This window comes from Rhinolophus sinicus, linkage group LG10, assembly GCF_036562045.2.
Source record: "Rhinolophus sinicus isolate RSC01 linkage group LG10, ASM3656204v1, whole genome shotgun sequence".
NCBI lineage: Eukaryota > Metazoa > Chordata > Mammalia > Chiroptera > Rhinolophidae > Rhinolophus > Rhinolophus sinicus.
This window is the reverse complement of record NC_133759.1, coordinates 108,735,731-108,757,984: the sequence shown is the minus strand read 5'-3', so window position 1 is coordinate 108,757,984 and position 22,254 is coordinate 108,735,731. Positions and strand designations below refer to the sequence as shown.

At 56.5% G+C, this 22,254-nt stretch overlaps 1 protein-coding gene across 1 annotated transcript in view; it reads left to right on the top strand.

Moving 5' to 3' along the window:
- SDK1 (sidekick cell adhesion molecule 1) overlaps positions 1 to 22,254 on the top strand; it is a 683,166-nt gene that overhangs the window by 622,766 nt on the left and 38,146 nt on the right. The window contains exons 33-37 of the mRNA XM_074313985.1: positions 2,915 to 3,050; positions 4,595 to 4,654; positions 6,633 to 6,734; positions 18,812 to 18,927; positions 20,935 to 21,121. Of these exons, the coding sequence (XP_074170086.1) occupies positions 2,915 to 3,050; positions 4,595 to 4,654; positions 6,633 to 6,734; positions 18,812 to 18,927; positions 20,935 to 21,121 (601 nt within the window). The remainder of the gene's footprint in view (positions 1 to 2,914; positions 3,051 to 4,594; positions 4,655 to 6,632; positions 6,735 to 18,811; positions 18,928 to 20,934; positions 21,122 to 22,254) is intronic.

Genomic DNA, 22,254 nt, shown 5'->3' with positions numbered 1-22,254 from the left:
TGTTGACAATAGACACCTTCCTAAGGACAGGAGAATGAGGCAGCGGGGCGTCTTCAGGACATGGTGGGGTTTGTCCCTTTTCTCACCACTTGCACCATCATCCTCAGAGGACCAGCTCCAGTGTAGGGCGCTGGGCACGCAGAAGTGAACGAGGCAGATGCCCCCTAGTGTGCTGAGCTCTACGAGGCAGGAGCGAGCAGATAGGCAGCGAGGAGGAGCAACTGGCCCTGTGACGGAGGTGCAGGGTGACAGCCACGTGTGTTTGCAGGATGAACAGACATCCCCTGGTCAAAAGGCAGGGAGGGGAGCCAGGTTTCATGCACAGCCACCTAAGGAGCAGAGGTGTGACAGCCCTGGGATTCGATGCTGCGCTTTGGGGGAGGGACATGGAGCCAGCGTCCCTGGGGCCTCCCGTGCGCCCTGAACCATGGGCAGCTAGTCCTGAAGGCATCGGGGGGTCCTTGCTCTACGGTCCAGGAAATGGAAGTCGTGGGACTAGGTTTGCCCTTGAGGTCCAGCTCTGCCTCTACTCACCACAAGCCCCTGGATGCGGTGTTGAACCTCCCTAAGCCCCAGCCACTACCCGGAGAGAGGGAGAGGTGGCCGCTGTGCTGATCCCAGCCTGTCCCTGTGCTGACGGCTGGAAGGAATGGCTCTTCCTGGGAGTCCCGCCTCCTCCATATCCGTGCCTGTTCTGCCACCCAACCCTGCTGCCTCCAGGACACCCGCCGTCATCCTTCTGGCATCGTCCCCCGCTCACTGTCCTCTTCCTGTTGCTGTGTTGGGTGATAAGCCCACATGCACTTCTGCCCAGTCATTGCGTTTTAACAGAGGCTTTGCAGGCTAAAAAAACCCTCAGGACCCCAGAGAGTCTGCTAGTAGGATTTCTGAAGTGCAGTAGGCAGAGGGCAGACGCTTTTAGGAATGGCTCCCAGTTCCTATCAAGCATCTGCCCGTGCAGATGGCTAGTCCAGGATGGAATCAACCGTAGATGGGGTCACCTTGGACTTCAGCAAATCCAGCTCCCTCCCACAAGCATTGAGCACCTGCTGTGTCCACAGCCTGTCACAGGTGCTGTGGGGAGATAGAAATGAACAACACAGACATGGCCTTGCCCTCCGGTGAGGAGAGAGTCAGAAACTTTAGGTGTGGCCAGGGCTGAGGGCTGCGTGTGCAGAGTGTACCTTCTGTTTAGAGCCGTGAACACGGTAGAGACCAGCCAGCCAGCCTTCTGCCTGGGAGGTTGAGCAGTCAACCAGAGCCTGAGCTCAGCCCATCACTTCTAGAACTCTCCATGTGTCACATGGAGCGGCCCGTATGCTCCCAGTACATCCGCAGTCCTAGAGGCCTCTTTCATAAATGACATACAGGTTTATTCCAAACTCTAGGAATAGAAATGTGGAGAAACCCGGTTCAGAATTCCACGCAGGCCCCGGGAATCTCCGTGGAGTCAGCCTGACCTTTGTGAGGCCTGGACTAGCTGCAGGCTGTAGAGAGGCTGCCCTCTGGGCTGTGCGGCCCCCTGTGCCCTCCCCAGGCCTGGATGGCTCCTGCTGGGGGGATGCGAGGGGTTTTCTGATACAGCCATCAGTGAACCTGGCACGAAGTGGAGACGCTGCCCGTGGGGCACGGGGCTTGGCCTCTTCCCCTCACATCGCGAAAGCATCCTGTCTCCTTGGCTAGAAGGACATGTGAGCCCAGCATTGCTGCCTCCAGCCCTGCCCCTCTATCTTCCAGGCCCAGGATGTAGGACACGGGGTAAGCGCCAGAAGGCAGGGCCGAGCAGGTCTGCACTGATGGGGGTGCCCGTCTGAGCTCCCAAGTGACCCTGGGCCCTGCCTGCTTTGCTGCAGGGCACTTGGAGGCCTGGGGCTCCACTCCCTCCTTCAGGGCCCACGTCTGTGCAACAACCTGCAGTCCCGAGGGAGGGACAGGGCACTGGGCTCTCAGGCTGACCCAGGTGGCCTAAGAGCCCTGGGGAACTTCCCACTGTGCCCTCAGTGCAGGGGTCGCTCTCTGTCCTTTTTCTGTGAAGGTAGAGCAAAGGACACGGCATTGCCCAGTCAGGCACTGCGAGTGAGGAGCAAGACTTCTCAGAGAAGGATTCCTCTGGAGGGCCAAGCCTTTGGGTCCGTGGGCTCAGGTCGTAACCACTGAGTGGTGTGTTTAGGCAGCAAGGGTGTGTGTGTCCTGGGGCTGCCGTGGAAGAAACCACACTGGGGTCTAAGAACTACAGAAAGGAGTTCCCTCACGGTTCCATCCGAGGCCAGACAGCCACAATCCAGGTGTGGGCTGGCCCTGAAATCTCCAGGAAAGGAGCCTTCCGTGCCTCCTCCAGCTTCTGGTGCTTCCGACTCCTAGCCACATCTCTCCCATCTCTGTCCTCACGTGACATTCTCCCTGTGTCTGTGTCCAGATGTCCCTTGTCTCAAAAAACATTTTGGATCTTTTCATTGTCTCAGCAGGGGATTTCTGTCTTAGATGTGAGTAGGGGACAGTGAGGGTGACCTTGGCATACAGAGAGGTCTGTGCGGCTGCCACAAGCCTGGGTGGACTGAACGGACGGGGTGGGGCCAGGCCACGTCCATGGCTCCCCTACAGTTCTGGGTTGGCCAGGAGAGGGCAGCTTCTTCAACCTCTGACCTGCCGCAGCCCCTGCCTCGGCCCTGGGCTCATTCAAGTCCTCGGCTAGACGTGGGGTGAGAAGCCCGTGTCCGCACCCAGGCCCCGGAGAACCTGGGCCTGTTCTGCACCAAGGAGTCCCCATTCTCCTCCTCACGAATGTGACACCTGCCTTGTTCCTTGTAAACAACTGACAACCATCTGTGTGGATGACTGAGTTCCTCCTGGGCACTTGGCTAATTAACCTTGACTGAAGTCACCTTCCAAGGGCTGACTGGTGATGTCCTTGCAGCCTCCGCGGGACGAAAGCCTGAACGGCCTCCTCCAGGGGTACAGGATCTACTACCGGGAGCTGGAGTACGAGGCAGCCTCCGCCACCGAGCCCAAGACACTCAAAACTCCCTCGGCCTTACGGACCGAGCTCACAGGTGAGCTGCCTGCCCTCCTCCCAGCACAGGTACCACCACTCTAGCCTCTGGGTCAGCAGGGAGGTCCCCAGGTAACCGTGTGCTCCTGCAAGTTGTGCCAGGAAATGCCGTGGAGGGGCCGCCACCTAGCAGCAATCAAGGGAGGCTTCGTGGAGGAGGAGCTCTTTGAGGTGGGTTGTCAGGATTTCACTGAGGAGGCTGTGAAAGAAAGGTGTGACTGACAGGTGTTAATGGCAAAATTAAATGGTGGGGTGGAAGGAAGAGGTAAGGGGCTCAGGGACAGAGTCGGGGTGGTCAGCCAGTCAGGAGCAGGGCCATAGTGTGAGGCTGGCGGGGTGCGGCTGGGAAGGAGAAGAAGCCAGGCTGTGCAGGGACAGCAGTGCCAGCACTCTGAGTGGAGCATGTCGGGAGGTGAGATGGAGGCCAGGAACCAGTGGGAACCTGTGGCACTGACCCGGACTAGTCGTGGGCAGACTCTGCCGTCGTCACAGCGCTCGGCCCTCCATGTGGAGCCGTGGAGATGGTGGCGCCTCTCCTCCCCGGGCTGATCTGCCTGGTCACCTGCACTCCGCCAGCGTCCCCGGCCCTGGCTCTGACAGCCACCAAGGCACCTCCTGGGACTTCTGGGGAGGCTGCTGCTCTCCCACCTCCTCTTCCCTGGGAAGAAGGGTTAAAGCGGTCTCCTTTCCTGGTGTCCCCCAAATGGTGTCACAGAAAATACTTTTTGCCCTTTGACATCCATGTACCGGGGACAGAGTGAGAGAGTGACTGCAGAAATTCTTGCTCTGCCATCTCCCATCGTGTCACGAGCCTCTGCCTTGGACTTGCTGGGCAGGCACACGATGGCGGGGTCTCTGATGTCCCCGGCCACACCCCAGGGTCTCGCGTGCAGACGGGCAGCCCCTGGTTCTCAGCACAGGCCCCTCCCCTTGCCGTCTCAGGGCTGCAGCTCGACCCCCCCATACCTGGACGGCTGTTGTGGAAGGAAAGGGCCTGCTTGTCTCCCACCCTCAGCAGCGCCTGGGGTCCTTGCTGACGGCCAGACCACACTCACAATCTCCCCGGGCCTTGTACAAAATTAAAGCAATGAAATTACAGGAACCAGGGTGCAGTGGGGTCAGTACACCTGGTCACCGTGCTCTCCGCTTATGGTTTGTGCGTCCCCATCAGAGACGGCCTGTTACCTGAGCAGGTAAGCTGGTCAGCGTACCTGCCACAGGTACTGGAGAAGTCGCTGCCTGGGGAGAAACCCATCTCCTTGTAACATCCCTTTGCGTTACATTGTGCTAGACACTAATTTGGTCATTTAGGCAGAGGGGTGAGCTCCCGTCTCTGGCAGGAGCCGGGCTGTTTATGAAGAAGTGCGGTTGCCCCCAGGGCGCTGACGACACGTGCGGTGCGGGAGCGGGGCCTTCATGACCTTGGCAGCGGCCCTGTGGGAGCTGGTTCGAGCCCAGCACCAGCTCCATTCCTGCCGCACGGGCGTCGTTTGCAGCCACTGCCCCCTGCATGCTCACCGCCTTTCTGCTCTGCTTACCCAACAGCCCAGAGCAGCTTCAAGACCGTGAACAGCAGCTCCACTCTAACGACGTACGAATTAACACGTAAGTGCACGCCGCCTGCAGCAGGAAGTCACTGTGACCCGGAGCAGGTCGAGCCGGGCCAGCTGGCCTGCAGTGGACCCAGTGCAAACCAGCTGGGATTAATGGCTCTAACTTCTGGAATTCCCCTGCTCGTAACACCACCAGGGAGACAGGAAAGGAAAGTTCTAGAACCAGAGGCTGGGAAAGGGGGTGTACTGACCATCTGGTCTTCAAGTTTGGGACAGAAAGTTGGATTCAGCAAGATCTCCTCTCTGCTTCTGTCGACTTTTTTTTTTATGGTAAAATATACATGACAGAATTTACCATTTTAACCATTTTTAAGTGTCCAGTTCAGTGTCATTAGGTAAATTTGCATTATTGTGCAACCATCCCCACCATCCATCTCTAGAACTTTCTCATCTTCCCAAAGTGAAACGCTGTCCCCATTAAACATAACTCTCCCTCCCCTTTTCCCTCCCCCTCCCCCAGCCCCTGGCACCATCTGCTTCCTGTCTCTGTGAACTAGACTCCACTTCTACGAGTGGAATCACACCGCATGTGCCCTTCTGTGTCTGGCTCGTCTCCCTTCAGGGCTCACCCATGCCGTAGCGTGTGTACTGGTCCATCCGTGCCCCACTTCCTTATTCCTTCGTCCTCCCTTCCTCTTCAGCACGTCGTGTTGCTTCCCCATGGATTCCTAGCTAGGAGTAGGTTTCAGGAACCAGTGCAGGGCTGAGGGGCCCACAGTGGGATTCACGGCAGTGCAGAGAACTTTGTTGGAAAGGAAGGGGACAGGGAGGAGCTCGCTCTTTCCGAGGCCCTACTGTGTGCAGGCACTCTTGCAGGCTTGTCACCGCCACCCCATTCTGTCCCGCCACCACCCTGCAGGCAGCTGACCCAGCCTGGAGGGCTGGGCAGGATTCACGTGAGCCCTGTGTTGTCCCAAACATGGCTTTATCCACCAGTTGTTGCCCAGTCACCCCCTAACCCCTCACTCATGAGCCCATTTCCACATTCTCCCGTGACCTCATTGAGGAGCAGCCAAAGAGTTAGTGGAGACCGGCTCCGGTGAGGAGGGCTCCCTCACAGCTCTCGCTCCAGGCCAGTTATGGGTTATGAAGAACGACGGGCTGGCCCAACCCTTGCAGCTTGTGCACGGCCCCCTGGTTTGTCTCAGCTGACTCCCAGTGTCCCCTTTTCCTTCTGTGGACTCAGCAACCACTCAAGCCCCGGGTTGAGACTAACAGGCCAGGCTGGTATGGGTCCCGAGGCCACTTCCAGTGGGTTCTCTGCAGGGCAGTACAGCTGCAGCAGTGCCTCTCAGCCACGTGGGCACAACCTTGTTGGCATTTCTGGGAGCGGCCGTGGGAGCACGTAGGTTTCTGATTCATTGAACCTTCGCTGAGCTAGTAGCTTGCTAGGAGGCGAGACACACAGGCCCCGCCTGTCACCATTCACACTGTTCACCCAGGTGACCAGACAGGGGCCTCAGGAAAGCCAGCTACTGAGGAAGCAATGTTAGCCAGTGGGAGAACCTTCCGGAATATTTCCTGGAAAAGTCAGCTACTTCTGGCCCGTCTCTCACGCTTGGCCACCTGCCCCGTGTAATTCTATACCCGTGGCCTCACACACCCTTTCTTCCCAGGACACAGGCATTAAAAACACAAAGGACTTGGTTTGCCGAGACACATATTAAGTGCCAGGCACTTACTCCATCTGTTCTTACTGTCAAGGAGAGATTCTGCAGCAGAAGGCCAGCCCCCACCGCACCCTGTGGCCTACGTGCTTCCCCGTAGGAGAGGGCCGAGTGTAGGGCGGGGGGTCCCTGCTTCGTCGGGCGGCTGCTCATCACTGACCCGGAGACAGAGGGCAGGGGTGTGCAGGTGACATGGAGGCAGCCCCTCCCAGGCCTGTGGGAGCCCTGCCTCACTGTGCCCCCGGGAGCGTTCCCAGGGAGGGAGGTGGTCCTCACAAGCTGACCCGTGTCCGTCGCCTGCAGACCTGAAGAAGTACCGGCGCTACGAAGTGCTGCTGACGGCCTACAACATCATCGGCGAGAGCCCGGCCAGTGCGCCCGTGGAGGTCTTCGTCGGTGAGGCCGGTAAGCCCCAGCACCGCCACCCTGCAGCCGGCAGCCACGGCGAGTGGCACGGCCCAGTGCTCTCAGGGCCATGGCTCATGTGGGGTCTATGAGAGGGAGTGCTCCAGCCATGCTCTGGCATGTGGCCCTGTCTGGACACCGAGGGGGGAGGTGGTCATGTGGTGTGTTGAGGGGATCACACAGCCAGCCAGCCCAGACCTACAGACCCTGTGCTCTAGGGTTAGGACCCCGGCATCAGGGGGGCTCGGGGCACTTCAGGCAGGCGGCAGTCCCAGGAGCCAGGCTGACGTCCAGCAAAAGGACTAGGGCCTGGAAGGGAGACCAGGTGGCCCTGGGGGCCACATCGGGTCAGCCAGGTGACCATGGGCTTGAAGCCCAGCTCCCGGCTCTAGTTCTGCTTGGTTGGTTAGTTTCGTATTGTGGTAAAATACATACAACGTGACATTTGCTGTCCTCATGGTTTGTAAGTGTCCAGTACAGGGATCTTCAGCACATTCACACTGTTGTACAGCTGTCCCCACTGTCCATATCCAGAACTTTCCATCTTCCCAAACTGAAACCCATGCCCAGCAAGCAGTCTCTTTCCCCCCTCCCCCGCCCCTGGCAGCTTCTGATGCACTTTCTGTCTGTGAATTTGCCCTGGACATTGTGTACACGTGGGCTCACGCGGTGTGTGTCCCTCTGTGTCTGGCTCCTCTCCCTCTGCATCATGTGCTCGGGTCCACACGCGCTGTGGCGGGCGTGGGCACTCCTCGTGGCTGGTTGGTGGTCCCGTGTTCCGTACACCACGTTTGTTTATTCCACTGTTGAGGGGCACTCGGTGTTCCCATCTTTGGAGTTTGTGAGTGAGGGTGGAGCAGGTCAGCTGCTGCGCTGAGCTGACCCTCAGCCCAAGTGGGGGGGGTCTCCCCGACGCAGGACGCTGGCTTCTCCTGCTCCCTGGGCCACTCGTCTCCACCGTCTTCCACAGGGGACCCTGCTCCAGCTCTTTCCTACAGGCCTGTCCTCCCAGACGTGCCCCTGCTCCCCCATGGTGACTCACAGCCACTGTGTCCAGGTCCTTTCTAGTCCCCAGAGGGAAAGGGAGACCCTTCCCTTCATGGACAGGCTCCCAGGGCCTGTCCGACCCCAAACATGCAGGCTCCTAATAGCCAGCCACGTTGCTGATGCAGCTGAAAGGAGACGCTAAGAATCAGAGCCGAGCTGGTGCATGTGCTGGACGCCCAGCGAGTGCCCTGTAGCGTCTCATGAAATTGACTTGTACACAAAGCACGTGGGTGCTATTCACCCTCGTCCCCAGGGTGAGTCTTGCTCGTGCTCTGGACCCAGGCCCGCTGGCTTCTCCTCCCTCGCGGCAGGCTTCCAGGTTCTTGCCATTTCATGAAGACGTCTGCATGTCACTATCAGATGGGACGGTCCTGTCTCTGTATGTCTGTCCCCCTCACTGGACCATGGCCATGGTCTCAAAACTCTCCTCATCCGGGGCTCAGGACCAAAGGGGCTCAGATGCCTTTGCCATCCTGTAGATGACAGTTTCAGAACTCTTGTGAGGACCAGGCAAGAGAGCAGCAGTGGGCAACCCGGGCCCAGGGATGTGCCTGGCACTTGGGCTGAGATGAAAGCCAAGGAATTCATGTCTCAGAGCAGGTGGTAGTCACGGGGTGACCCGGGGCCTTGGAAGGGAAGTTCAGCAGTTCAGGTCATGTGGCCGGTTTCGGGGACGGTGGCCCAGAAGAAACATTGTGTTTCACCCCCCGTTGTTGCTGATGAGAAAAGTGAGGCTCAGAGGAGATGCATCACTTTCCCAGGTTTGCACAGCGGGCAGAGCCCAGCTGGCCGGGCCAAGGTCTCCTGCCATCCGCAACTCCTCTGGCTGGCCGGCCGTGTGTCTAGAGGGCCTTCCCAAAGCACCTGGTTCTGGACTCTTCTCCATGGCTAGCAGGCAGGGGTACGCAGGGTCCCACAACTGTCCACATGCCTCTCCTCGCTCTGGTTGGCTTGGGGTCCCTGCACTCAGATCTCCTGCTCCCCACCACTGGCCGCAGTGCCAGCCCTGCAGTTGGTCTTCTGGGCTGCTGTCAGCCTCTGCGTGTTTCTCTGTCATCTGTGTTTATACTGCAGAGAATGTTCTGGAATGAGGATGCCAGTGCTTCCAGCACTGCTGCCAGTGAGTCATTGCCACCCCAGGCTCTGCCTCTCGCAGGCCAAGCTCCCCCCTTGTAATGATTCCGTGTGACAGTGAGAGGCACTGCTAGCCAAGCCTTCAGAAAATGGTTAAATCGGGCCAGTTTCCCGTCACTCAGCTACGCACCCCAGCGTGTCACCCACCAGTCAGCTTACGTGGAAACTGAGACTGAGCTGGGAGCCAGACCAGGGATACTTTCAGCCCAGAAACTGATGAGTCTGTGTGCTACCTTACAAGTCTGGGTGTTGGCTCTACCAGTTTCCAGCTGTGTGACCATGGGCTTGTCACTTGCCCACCCTGAGCTCCGGCTTGAGGTGTCGTGTACGAGAGGGGAAGCTGGGAGCTGGGAGCTGAGAGTGAGGAGACCGGGTCCCGACGTCGTCCATCTGCTCACAGCACAAATGTCCAGAACGTGCCCAGACCAGAGTGGCTGGTATTTGGTCAGCAAATGGCTGAGACCCCCCCCCCCAACTCCACTCTGCCCTCCCTCGCTCCAGACGGTCGCTGCCCTGAACTGTGGGCTCTAACCGACTCCTCTTATTTGGGACCAGGGGTGATGCTAGAGCCCCTGTGAACTGGGGTTGATTTCTGGGCCGGAGGGTCCCCGTCTCTCTGTCACAGGGTCGTGGGGGAGATTCAGGGAGGCTGAAGACATGTGAGGTGCTGGCACAGCGCCTGGCCTAGAGACGCTCGGCCAGTTGTTAGCGGGCGTCCACCTGGACATCAAGGGTGGGGCCAGGTGAGCCCCTGACCGCGGCCACATCTGCTTCCCCTCTGAGCCTCAGCCCACTTTTAAAGGCAGAATGGACTCCCATCTAAATCCAAACGGCTCCGTCTGTAGAGCCAGAATGACATGGCAGGGGAGAGGGAACCCCAACAGCCTGAGGCAGGTCTGGCCAGACCAGGGATACTTTCAGCCCAGAAAGTGACAAATCAGCCAAGCGCTGGGCCTGGACCTGAACTGATGGCCCAGACACACCTGACACCAGAGGCTTCCCCTGGGGCCTGGGACCCTGGGTCTGGGTCTTAGGATGACAGGACATTCTGCATAATCAGTGTGGCTTCTATGGCCCAGGTGTGCCATTGGGTGGCCTTGCTGGGACTCCAGCTATTACTGGATGTGCAGGAAGGAGCGTATGGGGGCCAGTGGTCATGGGCGCCTGCGGGAAAGGTGGCTGCGGTCGGGGGTGGGGTGCATGTGCCTGGGCATCATGGGGACGGGACACAACGTAGGTCTCATCCTTTAGCTTTCTGCCATGAAAAGTCATCATCTTAAAGATTCCCACCTGGGACTTCGACTGAGCACCCAGGTCACCGTTTCCAAGGGCGTGGCTGCCTGGGCAGGCGGACTCCTGCGGTCATGCCCCGTCTCTCATTAAGTCAAAGCATTCCCTCAGCCCTTTCCACACAAGCAGCAGAAGCTCCAACAGGGGCCCCCACCTGGCCCAGGACCCTCCTCCGCCTGTACGGCCCTCACTGCAGAGGCTCACCAAGTGTCACACCTGACTGCAGTGTCACTGCCTTGGACAGATGTTTCTCTGACAAGATCCAGGAGCAAAGTCCCCCCCCCCCCGGTCTCCCCGAAATCGTCTACTGCTTGAGTCTTTGTGGTGCACATTCATCACGTTTCAAATTCTTACACGGTCGAGTCTGACGACTCTTCTTAGTCCCATCGTCATCTGTCCTGTCCCCAAGCCTTTAATTCATATCACTTTATCGCGCATTTTTCATATTTAGTAATGCTCGTCCTATTCTGTTCTGTTTTCTAAAACTTCTCAGACATTCTATGAACTTTACAATCATTTTGGCAAATTCTCAAAACAGCAAACTCTGCTGGGATTTGTATGGAAAGTGTATTCAATTCGAAAGTGATGGAGAAAATCTTGATGTCGTCACTGTGTCCGTCCCTCCTCTCCAGGGACTGGCCTGTCTCCTGCGTGTGTGGCAGGAGTTGGTAGCTTTCCGGGCTCAGAACCGCGTGGCCTCCTGGGTCATTTCCCGCAGCCCCACTGTACTTGTTCTGTGTGTCCCAGCACCGGGTGCCTGCTCCAGCCCCCGCGGGTCCAAGCCCGAGGCTGAGCTCCACCTGGTTACTGAGGCACATGGAATGTCAGCCCAGCAATGAGCGGAACTTTATCGAGTCTCCAAAACAGGGAGCCGGGACTGCTCCTGTGTCCCGTGGGAGGTGCCCACAAGAGTGCAGCTCAGCAGCCAAATGTCTGGACCCATGGGCGTGGTGACAGGGAAGGGAAAACAGACCCGCAAACAGTATTGATAAGCAATCCATTGCTTTTGGTGGCATTTGGGTCGCTTTGGGCGTATGTGTTGCTTCAGAAGACAGAAAAGTATCTTGAAACCATTGGTTTGTTTTTTAAGAACGCAGGACTTATTGTAGAATGCAGGTTCTGCCTTTCTTATAAGTACTCCAAGTTTTTAATTACTGTTGGTTGAAGTGAGAAAAAAAGCACACAGCTTCTCGCTGTTTTAGCGCCCCCTAGTGACAAATAAAGCCAGGGCTGGAGCCTTTAGTGACATTGAAAGGATGCAGAACAGAGGGGGCTTGACAACGTGCGTGTAATGCAGAGTAAGTGGCAGTCGGCAGAGTAATTAGCGTGGCTGCCCTGCACGCCACACAACCATTCGGGGGGACTCCAGGTAATTCTGAATGGAGCACACGGTCCTAAAGTTACGATAACCTAGGCCGTTTCTTGCTGTGTCAGTGGCAGTGCCCCCCCCCCCCACCTCAGCCCCCTCCGGCGCAGTCAGTGCTGTGTAGGTGAGGTGTGGAATTACACCTAGGTGGTCACGAACTGTTGAATGGACGTCTGTTGACAGACTGCTGTGAGCCAGGTGGGAATAGCTGTCTCTGTTTCCCAGATGAGTAGGTGACGCTCAGAGATTCTCTGAATCTGAAGCTGAGGGCCCCTCAGGGGCTCCCTTGACGCAAACACTCTGTGAGCCAGTTGCCAAGGACTTCAGACCCGGACCCTGCAGTGGAGCCTCCACTGCGCTGTCGGTGGCCTGACCCGCGGGCAGCGCACACGTGAGAGCAGGTCTGCCGTCCCCTCGCAGCACCAGCCAGAGTTGTGGCCCTTTGCTGCCTCTGCCAGGCTCTCTCTCCAGCACCCCTTATCCCAGGACCCCCTCTCCGTGAGGCCTGCTGGGGAAGCCCTGTTGAGTTGAAAACTCTCTACAAGCACACTTGGGGTGGGGTGCTGAGCGGGGTGGGGGGAGGAGGCCTGAGGCAGGAGTGACAGGAGCGGATGCTCCAAGAACTCGGGTGCTCGCAGGGCTAAGTTCCCAGTACAGTCAGACATGTCCCCTGGGAGGCGCGAGAGAGAAAGAGAACGGCCCTGATGTGGCCTCATTAATGCTGGGACAGAAGGAGAGGCAAGGGCCTCCCCCAGGGTGAGCTGAAACCCCAGCCCCTCTAGCAGAGGTTCATGGAAACCTCTAGGATCACCATCCCCACCCATCCTCACACTGCTGCCAGAGAGATTCTTCCTGTCGCTTTCTCTTTCAACCCCTCTGTGGATCCCCATTGTCTGTAGAGGGAAAAATAAAATCTGCACTCGACCCCTTCTGGGGTCACCTCCAGCCTTGCTCTGTACCCTCCCTGTGTTGTTCCAGCCACATGAGCATCCTGTCCCCAAGTCCGGCGTCCCTCTGGTGCCCTGTGTGTTCATACCTGCCCCCTCATCTGGTTAATCACCTTTCCCAGCAGACACGGAAGCCAGGAAATGTGGGTTGATACATGACATTATTGATAAACTGTTTCCATCAACATAAGAAGGTTATAGAGAATATTTGGAAGGGACCCACATGTCACACAACCCAGTGTCCGAGTCCTATGCAAATCCTCTAGGGAGTCTGGTTTCCCATACTGGCTGTGGGCCAAGGGCTTGTCACGCAGCACGTAGTTGTTCAGCCTGCAGGCCCTGAAGGGGGAGAGACCCCTGAGGAGCGCACTCTGGTCATAGGGGTATGGCCTGGAATGGGACCCCAAAGGGGCTGAGCTCTCCAGGGCCAGGTCCACAGGGTGTGGGGCCTCCTGCAGAAGGCCAGGAGCTGAACTTCGCAGGATGAGCAGACAGGAATGTACAAGTCAGCTACTGCCGCATAACAAATTAGCCCAACTTAGCTGCTTAACACAACATACACTTGTGACCTCACATTGTCTGTGGAAATCAGGACACAGCTTAATTGGGCCTCTGCTTTGGGTCTGTCCCAAGGGGTCAGTGAGGGCTGCCATCTCCCTGAAGGCTGGACCAGGGAAGGGTCATTCCTAACCCTAACTGGCATGGCTGCTGGCAGGACTCAGTTTTCTGGGCTGTTGGACCGAGGCCTCCCTGAGTTCCTTGCCATGTGGGCCTCTCCATAGAGCATCCTGCAGCATGGCTTCCTTAGCAAGTGCGAAGGCAGGAGAGAGCCCGCTGGAGGGGGCACTACAAAGAAGGCTTGGTCTCCTGCGACCTAGTCACAGTGCTGCCACCCACCACGTTTGCCATACTCTACTGGTCAGAAGCCACTCACTTGTCTAGCCCATTCGGAGGAGGGGATTCCCCGGGGCTGTGAGTCCCAGGAGGTGGGTTGATGGCGCCATCTCCACGATCCACGATGCCCACATCCAAGGCTGTGGCAGACAGAGTGCCCGTGCCTCCCCTTTGCTGCTCTTAGTTCATAAGGGAGCCTGTCAGCACGCAGTGATATAATTCCTTATACTCTCCATGAGTACAAGGCCCCCTGGGACTGTTCCCCCCCCCCGGGAAATTCACTGGCCAGTGAGCCCCCAACTCGTGTGCTGAACTCATCCCCTTGAGCGTCTGCTCCTTGCTCCGCCACAACTCATTTCATCTCAGAAACCCTTCACCTTGGTGTTTTCTTCTCTTTTAAAAACAATGAAGCTGAGGCTCAGAGCAATTGAACAGTGGCCTGAGGCCCACGGGCTGAACCCAGATCTTGAAAATCGCTGTCTAGGGCCTTTCCCAAGACCTCCCATCTACAGTGTCTATAGTCTGGAACACAAAGCATTTTTTTTTTTTTTTAAACGGTTTCTGTGACCAGTTTCCTGACTTTTCTTGTTAAGCTTCCTTAGAGTCATTTTTGGTTCTGGCTCCACAGTGAGGTGGTGAGAGGCGAGACTGGGGGCTTGGAGCGCAAAGGAACGCACGGCAACAGGAGTGAGATGTGGTGGTCTGAGGCGGCTCCCTGAATCCACGACCATGGCCTTAAAGCCCCTGCCTGCCCCAGAATCTTGCTGTGAGGGAGGCTCTGCTGGGAGCCAGGCTGCCGGGTTGGAGTGTGAATCAAAAATCACATACTAGCTAAGTAACTTGGGCAGGTTACTTAATGCCTCTGGGCCTCAATCTTCCCGTCTGTGTAATGGAGGCAAAGACTAGCGTCCACCTTAGGGTTGTGAGGATAGTATGAACCCAGAGAATGGGTTGGAAGAGTTACCTGGTTACCTAGCATGAAGAAAGCACCCTCAATATCGTGGTCAGCACTGTCATTCATATCCCACTGGTGGGTCGCTAGGATTCCAGCAGCTGGCAAACTAGATATTACCACCACTTGCTTTTGCCTTCATAACTCCTGTAGGTTTCCAGAGAGATGGGCTTTAGCTTAGAGAAGGGTGACCATGTCCCTCAGGTTCATTACTGATTTGTCAGATATTTCTCACTCTGAACTGTCTGTTGTCAGCTCTGTTAAAAATTAGGGTCAGATTAATGGCTCATTTACAGACCCGGAGGTCCTGAGAGTGGGGCTCAGGGTTGCCTGGCTGTCTGGGGTGCCTGGGCGTCAGATGTCCTGTTCGGAAGGGCAGTGACTCACTAGTCTTTCTTTCAGGGGACTGTGCGCCGGCCCAGAAGCCAGGCCTTAGTGTTTTCAGGCTCAGCTATTGAGATTCTGCCCCTCCTTGCTTTCCTGCACTGAGTCAGTGGTCGCTGTCTCCCCACTGACTTATGCCCTGCTAAGCTGAAGCCCTCTGATCCATTAAAGCTCCTGTGTGTATGGAGAAGGCCCCAGAGGCCACGTAATTACCCAGACCTGGAGTCTGCCTCCAGGTATCCTGCTTAGGGGAGCAGATGTGTTGGCAAAGTTTGCTGAGAAGGTAAATTACATTAGAGAATTCTATTTCCTGTTTACTTCAACAGGAGATCAGAAAGTGTTTGACCAGAGAAATGTTGATATAATTAAAGTGTACTGATGAATGTAGAATTTTTTTAATCATATAAAAAATATTATTTCATTATATTGAAACATAAACAATGATCCTCAGATTACTTGTTAAAAACTTGCTCTACCCAAATAATAAATCACTGGGTCACAAAAAGTGAAAGTGGAACCCTAACATGGTGTGTGTGTGGGTGCCCGGCGGGGCCTCCGTCAGCTCTGGCACCAGGACGACCATCTGTCTGATGTAACCCCACTGACATCCCGCTGGCTCACCCCTTCCCTTCCTGCCTCCTACTCTGCCCTCTCATTGTCACCTGCTACTTCTCCCGTTATTTAACCAACAGCCAGATGTACTATTTTCTGGGAAAAACCCCACATCCGCCAGCCAGAAATGACCTCTCCTGGCTCTTTGAACCCGTCCTCACATTCAACCCTGAATTGTGATTATTGTGATTTCTCTGTCATGTTAAACTTGTCTTTTACCTCTTCGTATCCACCCACCCCTCAGCCCGAAGCCTGGGGCCCTGTTGATACTCAGGAAAATTCCAGCAAAGTCATGCTGTGGCAACAGATGACTGCCGAATCCCAGTTGCTTAAACACCCAACGTGTATTTGCCCCTCACATTCCCTGTCCTGCAAGTTCAGCTACTACGTCTCTCCGGCTTCCTGTTGTCTTCTTTCCAAGACACGGACTGAGGGCCCAGCCCATGTGGGGCCCGCTGCTCTTGTGTAGTGGGAAGAGGAGGTAGCGGACCACGGAACCCTCTGGAAGCATCTGCCAGGAAGTGGCCCATGTCACTGCTGCCCACATGTCACTACTGCTCCCCTGCTAAGGGCCAAACTAGGATGGGGGGAGGCGTGCGACTCTCCCTCAGGAGCGGGACTGTCTGCAGGTTGGATGGACGACCCTCCCACCGAGGGCAGTGGGTATTCTGAACGAGCAAGTGACGGGCTGAATGGATAAACACACACTGTCACTGCAGTTAACAAGTCCTGCAGCACAGATAGTTTCCCACGCTCTCTCAAGCCGCTGCTTGTTTACCAGACGTCTTTATGGACATGTTTTCCTTTTCTTTCCATGGTTCGAGCGCACTGGCGCCTGTCCAGCTGCCTCACCTCATAGCAGAGGGTCTTACACTCGTGTGAGAAGGGCCACAGTGCAGGGCCCTGAGGAGGGGCCCAGGTTTGCAGGGTCATGAGACACGGAGCTGGGGGCCATGGAGGACCCTCCACTCACCAGCACAGTAAGACTGAGGCAGGCAGCCGTTGTGTGCCGACGGCTACTCAGTGACGCGTGTGACGGCCACGGCGGGGGCAGTAAACCTGTCCAGGGGGTCCAGCGACATGGACAAAGTGCTGCCCTTACTGCTATGTGGGGCTTGCCCACAAGCGACTAGCCCATAGCACCCCACTTTGCAGAATCCCAGAAGATTCCAGAAATCTCTGGAGTTCCGCGAGCGCGGTCAGGCGCAGGGTGCCTGTACAAGTGCCCATAGTTTCTCTGTCCCTGCCTTGCAAGCTCTCTCCCACGACATGGCGGCGCCCGGCCAGGTGGCAGGAGTGGTCCCGCTGGGGACTGTGTGTAACCGCCATGTGACAGCATCGTCAGTGTTGACATTAGACACCCAGAGGGAATCCGCTTTGTGCCTTCACCTTTGAAGGCAAGCTGGGTATCAGCAAAGGCCAGTGATTGCTGGGCCAAATGCTTCTTAAAAATAATTTCATGCATTTTAAAAAGCATTTTTATCTGAAATTAGCGTTCTGCATACACCGCAAATGCTAAGGAAGGAAAACGAGAGATAATGGCTCATCAGACGCTCTTTCAGTTTCCAACCAAACACGCCTTACGACGGGCGAGAATTTGATCCAGGTTGTACACAGCGGTGCCTCCCTAAAAGTTCAGGCTCCTGCTGCCAGCGTAGACCCGGAGCTTGCAGGAGCCCAAAACAGAAGCCTTGAAACCGATATGCTTTGCTCCGTGTTTACTTATATTTTCCTCTTCCTTGCTTGTGTCATCATCAAAAAAGTCGTTGTCACCTGCAGGTTTTTTATGGCAAAAAAAAGCCATGCTGCAGGATAGCTGGTGGGTACACCAAAGCATCGCAGCGTGGAGACAGCAGTGCTTGTGGCTCAGCCGCAAGGACGGGACCAGGGACTTCGCCCAGCACATGCCAAATGCAGTGCAGGGCACGTGGGCCCTGGATTCCGGGGGTGCCCCTGCCGCTCCTGGATGCCACTGGCTCCCATGGACGTGCCCGTCCGTCTGGAGCGTGTTTCTATTACAGCAGCACCTTTGAAAAGGAAACTTTGGGGTGGGGTTGGGGGACCATGCACAGACGGTTCTAACCCACTACCAGCGTAATGGCCGTGCTCAATTTTGCCTTTCACATTTTAATTGTACGACAGTAATTTTGGATAGACTTGCCGATGGCAAACATGCAAAAGACATTAACTTTATTTATGTTTTGGATTATTAATGTGGCTGTTAAAATTCCTCCAGTTAGTTTTGATTGAATTGTTTTTTTGTGTGATTCTGTTGTTTAATGGAGCGGTAAATAAGAGTTTCTGATAATGAGGCTGAGCATCTGTCACAACAACCTGGTGTGGGTTATTAGCATTTCCATTCACGGCGGGGTGGGCGGCCATAATACAGGAAGCACACAGTTAGAGCAAAATAAATAGTTGGTGTCAGGCCGAGTGGGTGTTAATTACTATTTTATTCTATGTTGGGGGGAGGGAGGGGAAAGTGGGGAGGGGGTGACTAAGAAGGTCATTCTCTACAGAGAAGGCCTCCCAGAGAGCCGTGTGCTGGCCTGTCTCCCTCCATAGTGACTGTTTTATCGTTTCCATTCATGGCCTGTAAATAGACTCGAGTCAAAAGGCAGCGCTCCTGGGCCACAGGCCTGGCTGCAGGAGGTGAAGGCCCAGCTGGTGCTCTGTCTGCTGCAGCCAGGCCCCCAGGACAGCCCTGATTTCAGCACAGATTTCAACAGGGAGTGCCCAGCAGGGAGGACGGAGGGGTCCCAGCAGGCAGAGCAGACTGTCTTTCGAGAGTACCCAGCGTGGAGAAATGCTCTGAAGTGCACACATGCGTTCTCTCTCCTACGCCCCACCTCCCAGTGGCCACCTGGGGAGGCGACGGCCATGATGTCCTCGTCAGTGATATTTCACCCTTTTCATGCAGTGTGGCCCTGCTGACACCAACACAGCACCTAACAGTGTCCCCCGGGTGGAAGGGAAGGGGTAGGGGCCTCACAGAGGAACGGGGATCAGCAAGGTCCGTGCTTCCGTCCCTCGTGGAGGGCCAGCCATGTGCCTGCAGACTCCTGCACTGGTGATGGAGACGCAGATGCTTCCTTCTCCCCACGCCCGTCAGAAACGTCATGCCTCCCTCAGTCTCCTGCGCGCGTGACCACGTCAGTGTCACCGCGCTCATTAGAGCAGCTCCTCAGGCCGACTTTGTGTCTCATCACGAAGCATGTAGATGTGTGCAGCGTGCCTTTGTTTTCAGACACTCTGCTGAGTCTCAGTATGATCAGTTTTCTTTGTAATTCTCCAAATTTTGTTTTATGCATTTAAAAACATGAGTCTGGGGAGGGTTTACAGTGTTCTCTGGCATAAGGCTGGGTGGTCCAGGCCACAGTGTCTCCGTGTCAGGAGCCCCGCACGTGTCATCAGACTCCTCAGCTGCCCTCCTGTCCTGCTCTCTCCCCAGCCCCGGCCATGGCCCCGCAGAACGTGCAGGTGAGCCCGCTCACGGCCAGCCAGCTGGAGGTCACCTGGGACCCGCCGCCCCCCGAGAGCCAGAACGGGAACGTCCAGGGCTACAAGGCAATGCTCCCTCGCACGGTTTGGCTCTTTCTTCCAGGTCGCCATACGCCAGGATGAGTAGCCTGAATTCCCAGATGGAATCCAGGCCCCTCCATGCTGCCGCTCTCGGCTCACTAGGTCTTCCGGTTCCCACCACAGACACCCCACAGAGCTATGAGCCGTACTGAGAGGCTATAGCAGGCTCAGCCCAGCCTCTCCCCTTGGCCTGGAAGAGGGGGCCTGGTTCACTCTGCAGCGGCTTTGTGCCCGGGACCCCTCCCTCCCAGGCCTGGCCAGGGAGCCCAGCCTCCTCCCACATCCGCTCTGGAAGTCTCCAGTATCTTTGCTGACAGTGAAACAGCACACTGAAGAAAACAGTTCCTCCATCCCAGCTCTGCCCTTGGGTCTCTATTGAACGTTGCGTGAATCTCTTGATTCAATAGGTTCAGAGTAAGGCTCAAGAATGTGCATTTCTGACAAGTTTCCCTGGGGGTGGGGGGTTCTTAGGAACCTGACTTTGAGAAACACCACACTAAAATGTTATGATTTCACATTAGTTAAATATTCCAAAGATTCGATAAAAGAAAGGCAGCAGGCCAGACCAATAAGAGTATCAGGTGAGGAATAATCCGAGACTTGGTTTATCCCTTGCAGTGGTCTGTCTCTCAGATCAGAGCTGCAGAGTGAGCTCAGAAACCCATGAGATCCACTAAAACCATCCTGGAGAAAACAGCCCACTGCTATTTCATGAAAATCCCCCATCCTTCACCAGAATGAATTTCCTTGTCTGTTCTGTGGGAGCCCAAGTTGATCCGTCATCAAATTCTATGGGTTAACCCACCCTGACGACTATTGGACCAATTAAATGTCCATTTAAAAATTATTTTTGTAGGTGTTTTATGAAAATAAATACCTTCCTCCGTGGCAGGGCTGTTACAGTGATTAATGAGGTAATGGAAAGGCTCGTGAGCTCGGAGGCAAGGTGCCATTTATGTGTGTCCAAAATATGTTTTCTAATTTCCTTAATGATAAAGACACTGAACTTGGATATGGGTCTCAGGTGAGGAGGATTCGAGCAGAGGACCTCGCTTGGTCAGTTCAGAGAGCAGAGGCTGGACTGCCTCTGCCAGGTGGAAATCAGCCTCCCTCACCCAGCAGGGCAGCTCCAGCGTGTGCAACACACGCGTGTGAGAGGCAAGGAAGCTGGCGGATGCTCTGGGCACCTCTCACGCATGGGCGAGCTGCTCTGATGGCCTGGCCAGAGGGGATCCACGGATCAGGGTTGTCTTCGGGCAGCCTGGCTGGCACTGCCCGGGGCAGTGGTTCTCGGCCAGCTGATAGGGAAGCAGTTCTGGCAACTTCTGCAAACCTTCGTCCTGGACATAAAGCACATGAAAACTCAGTGAGAGGGAACGAGATCCAGGGGAAACGTGGGGCTGTCCCACCGGTGCCAAGCCCAGCGTGGTTTTTCTCCATGTTGTTTTTCCTCGTTTTAATGACCCACATTCACCAAAGACTGATGTCGGCCTTGACCCAAATGTGGGAGTTCAGGGGAAGCAGGGCGTCTGCCCGCAGGCTGGAGCAAGCTTGGACATGTGGTCTCCCCGCTCTCCAGTAGCCCGGGGAAAGGAGCAGAGGCCATGTGTGAAGGTGCCAACAGAGCTAGGTCTGCAAAAGAAAGGGGACTTTCCTAGAAGCTGAAGGGCAGTGTCACGTCCGTCCTCAGCCCTGCCCCCGAGCAGCGTTTTGTTCACTTCGGCCTTGCTCAGGTTCCACATGGACCACTCAGAGATGCGAATCGCCAGCCCCCCAAACCATATTAGCAGCCGTGGCTGTCGCTCCACCTGGCGCTGACCTCACTGCCCGCCCCCCACCCGCCACCCCTAATTCTGCAGGAGAAGGTTCCCCTCCACCCCCTCCCACCTCACAGCTCCACACATGGGCTCATCGCTCCTGGCAGCTGGGAACAGATGGGGGTGGGGGCACCCGAACCGTGGCCCGCCTGCAAGCTCCTGCTCTTTCTAACAGATTTACTACTGGGAGGCAGACAGCCAGAACGAGACGGAGAAGGTGAAGGTGCTGCTGCTGCCAGACACGGTGCTGAAGCTGAAGAACCTGACCAGCCACACCCGCTACCTGGTCAGCATCTCCGCCTTCAATGCCGCCGGGGACGGGCCCAAGAGCGGCCCCAGGCAGGGCCGCACCCATCAGGCTGGTAGGCGCCCCGGTTCCTTTTCCAAGGCCTCTGTCGCACACACTGTCTGAGAGCAGCCCCTGTTTCTCCCCATTTGCACAGCTCCTTGCTCTGCCTGCCCTGTGAGGCTCAGCCCACTGTGTCGCTGGGCACTTGTGCACAGGCAAGAATGTCCGAGTTTGCCTCACGTGGTCCCCCAGGGCCGTGCCTGGACCTGGTCCTACTCGGTAAATGTTAGCCGGGTGTGAGCAATGCACACTTTCCTCCAGAGCCCTCCCGGGTCGTGGGGGGCGGGGCAGGGACAAAGGGCTTTGCGTCTGCACCTGGGTCTCGTTCCAAACAAGCAGGACCCATTCTAGTTCCCTCCGGAACTTCTTCTTACCAGGGTTACCAGCTAGCATGCCCAGAGCCCTGGGCAGTGAGCTCCTGGTGGGCTGAGCCCAGGCCACGGTATTGGGCATTCCCCTGGGTTTGGGGGCCACAGACCACCCCTGGAAACAGCTCGCCAGCTGTCTCAAACACATGCCCACACCAGGTCCGAGAGCTGAATGGGCTATGCTGCCAGCCCTGGCGCAGCTGTGGCCTTGCTCCCATATGTAGGGCCCAGTGTATGTTCTGAGCGGGTCCCCCATTCTTCCAGTGCAGCCTGGAGGACGCTGTGAAGCTGATCAGGTATCCCAAGGAGTGGCCGCTTGGCCTGGTGTCCCGGGGCACGCTAAGAGCTCTTAGTGGGGTCCTGGGAGTCTGGCCAGGCAAGTGAAGGTAGGGGGTCCGTGGGGTAAAGACCCACCTCACTCAGGTCTCCTTGACATTCTGTGTATTCAGCCAACTGACACCCTCCCGAATAATTCATCTCCTGTCTCCTGAGCTTCACCCTTCCCATGGATGTGCCTGAGCAGCGTGGGACTCATCCAGCAGCCTGAGATGGGCCGTGTGTAGACTGAGCTGGAGGCACATGGGCAGGGGCCACAGCAGGGCCCGAGGGCCCCAGGACTCGAGGGAGGGCAGAGAGGGGCACAAGTGGGTACCAGTGCAGTGGTCGCTCCTGAGACCGAGAGGAGCTGGGGTGGAGGGGAGACAGTCCCCACGCGGGCCCCAACTCCCGCCCCAGCCTCGCGTGGTGCCCAGGCAGGAGCGGCAGCCTGAGCAGGGTC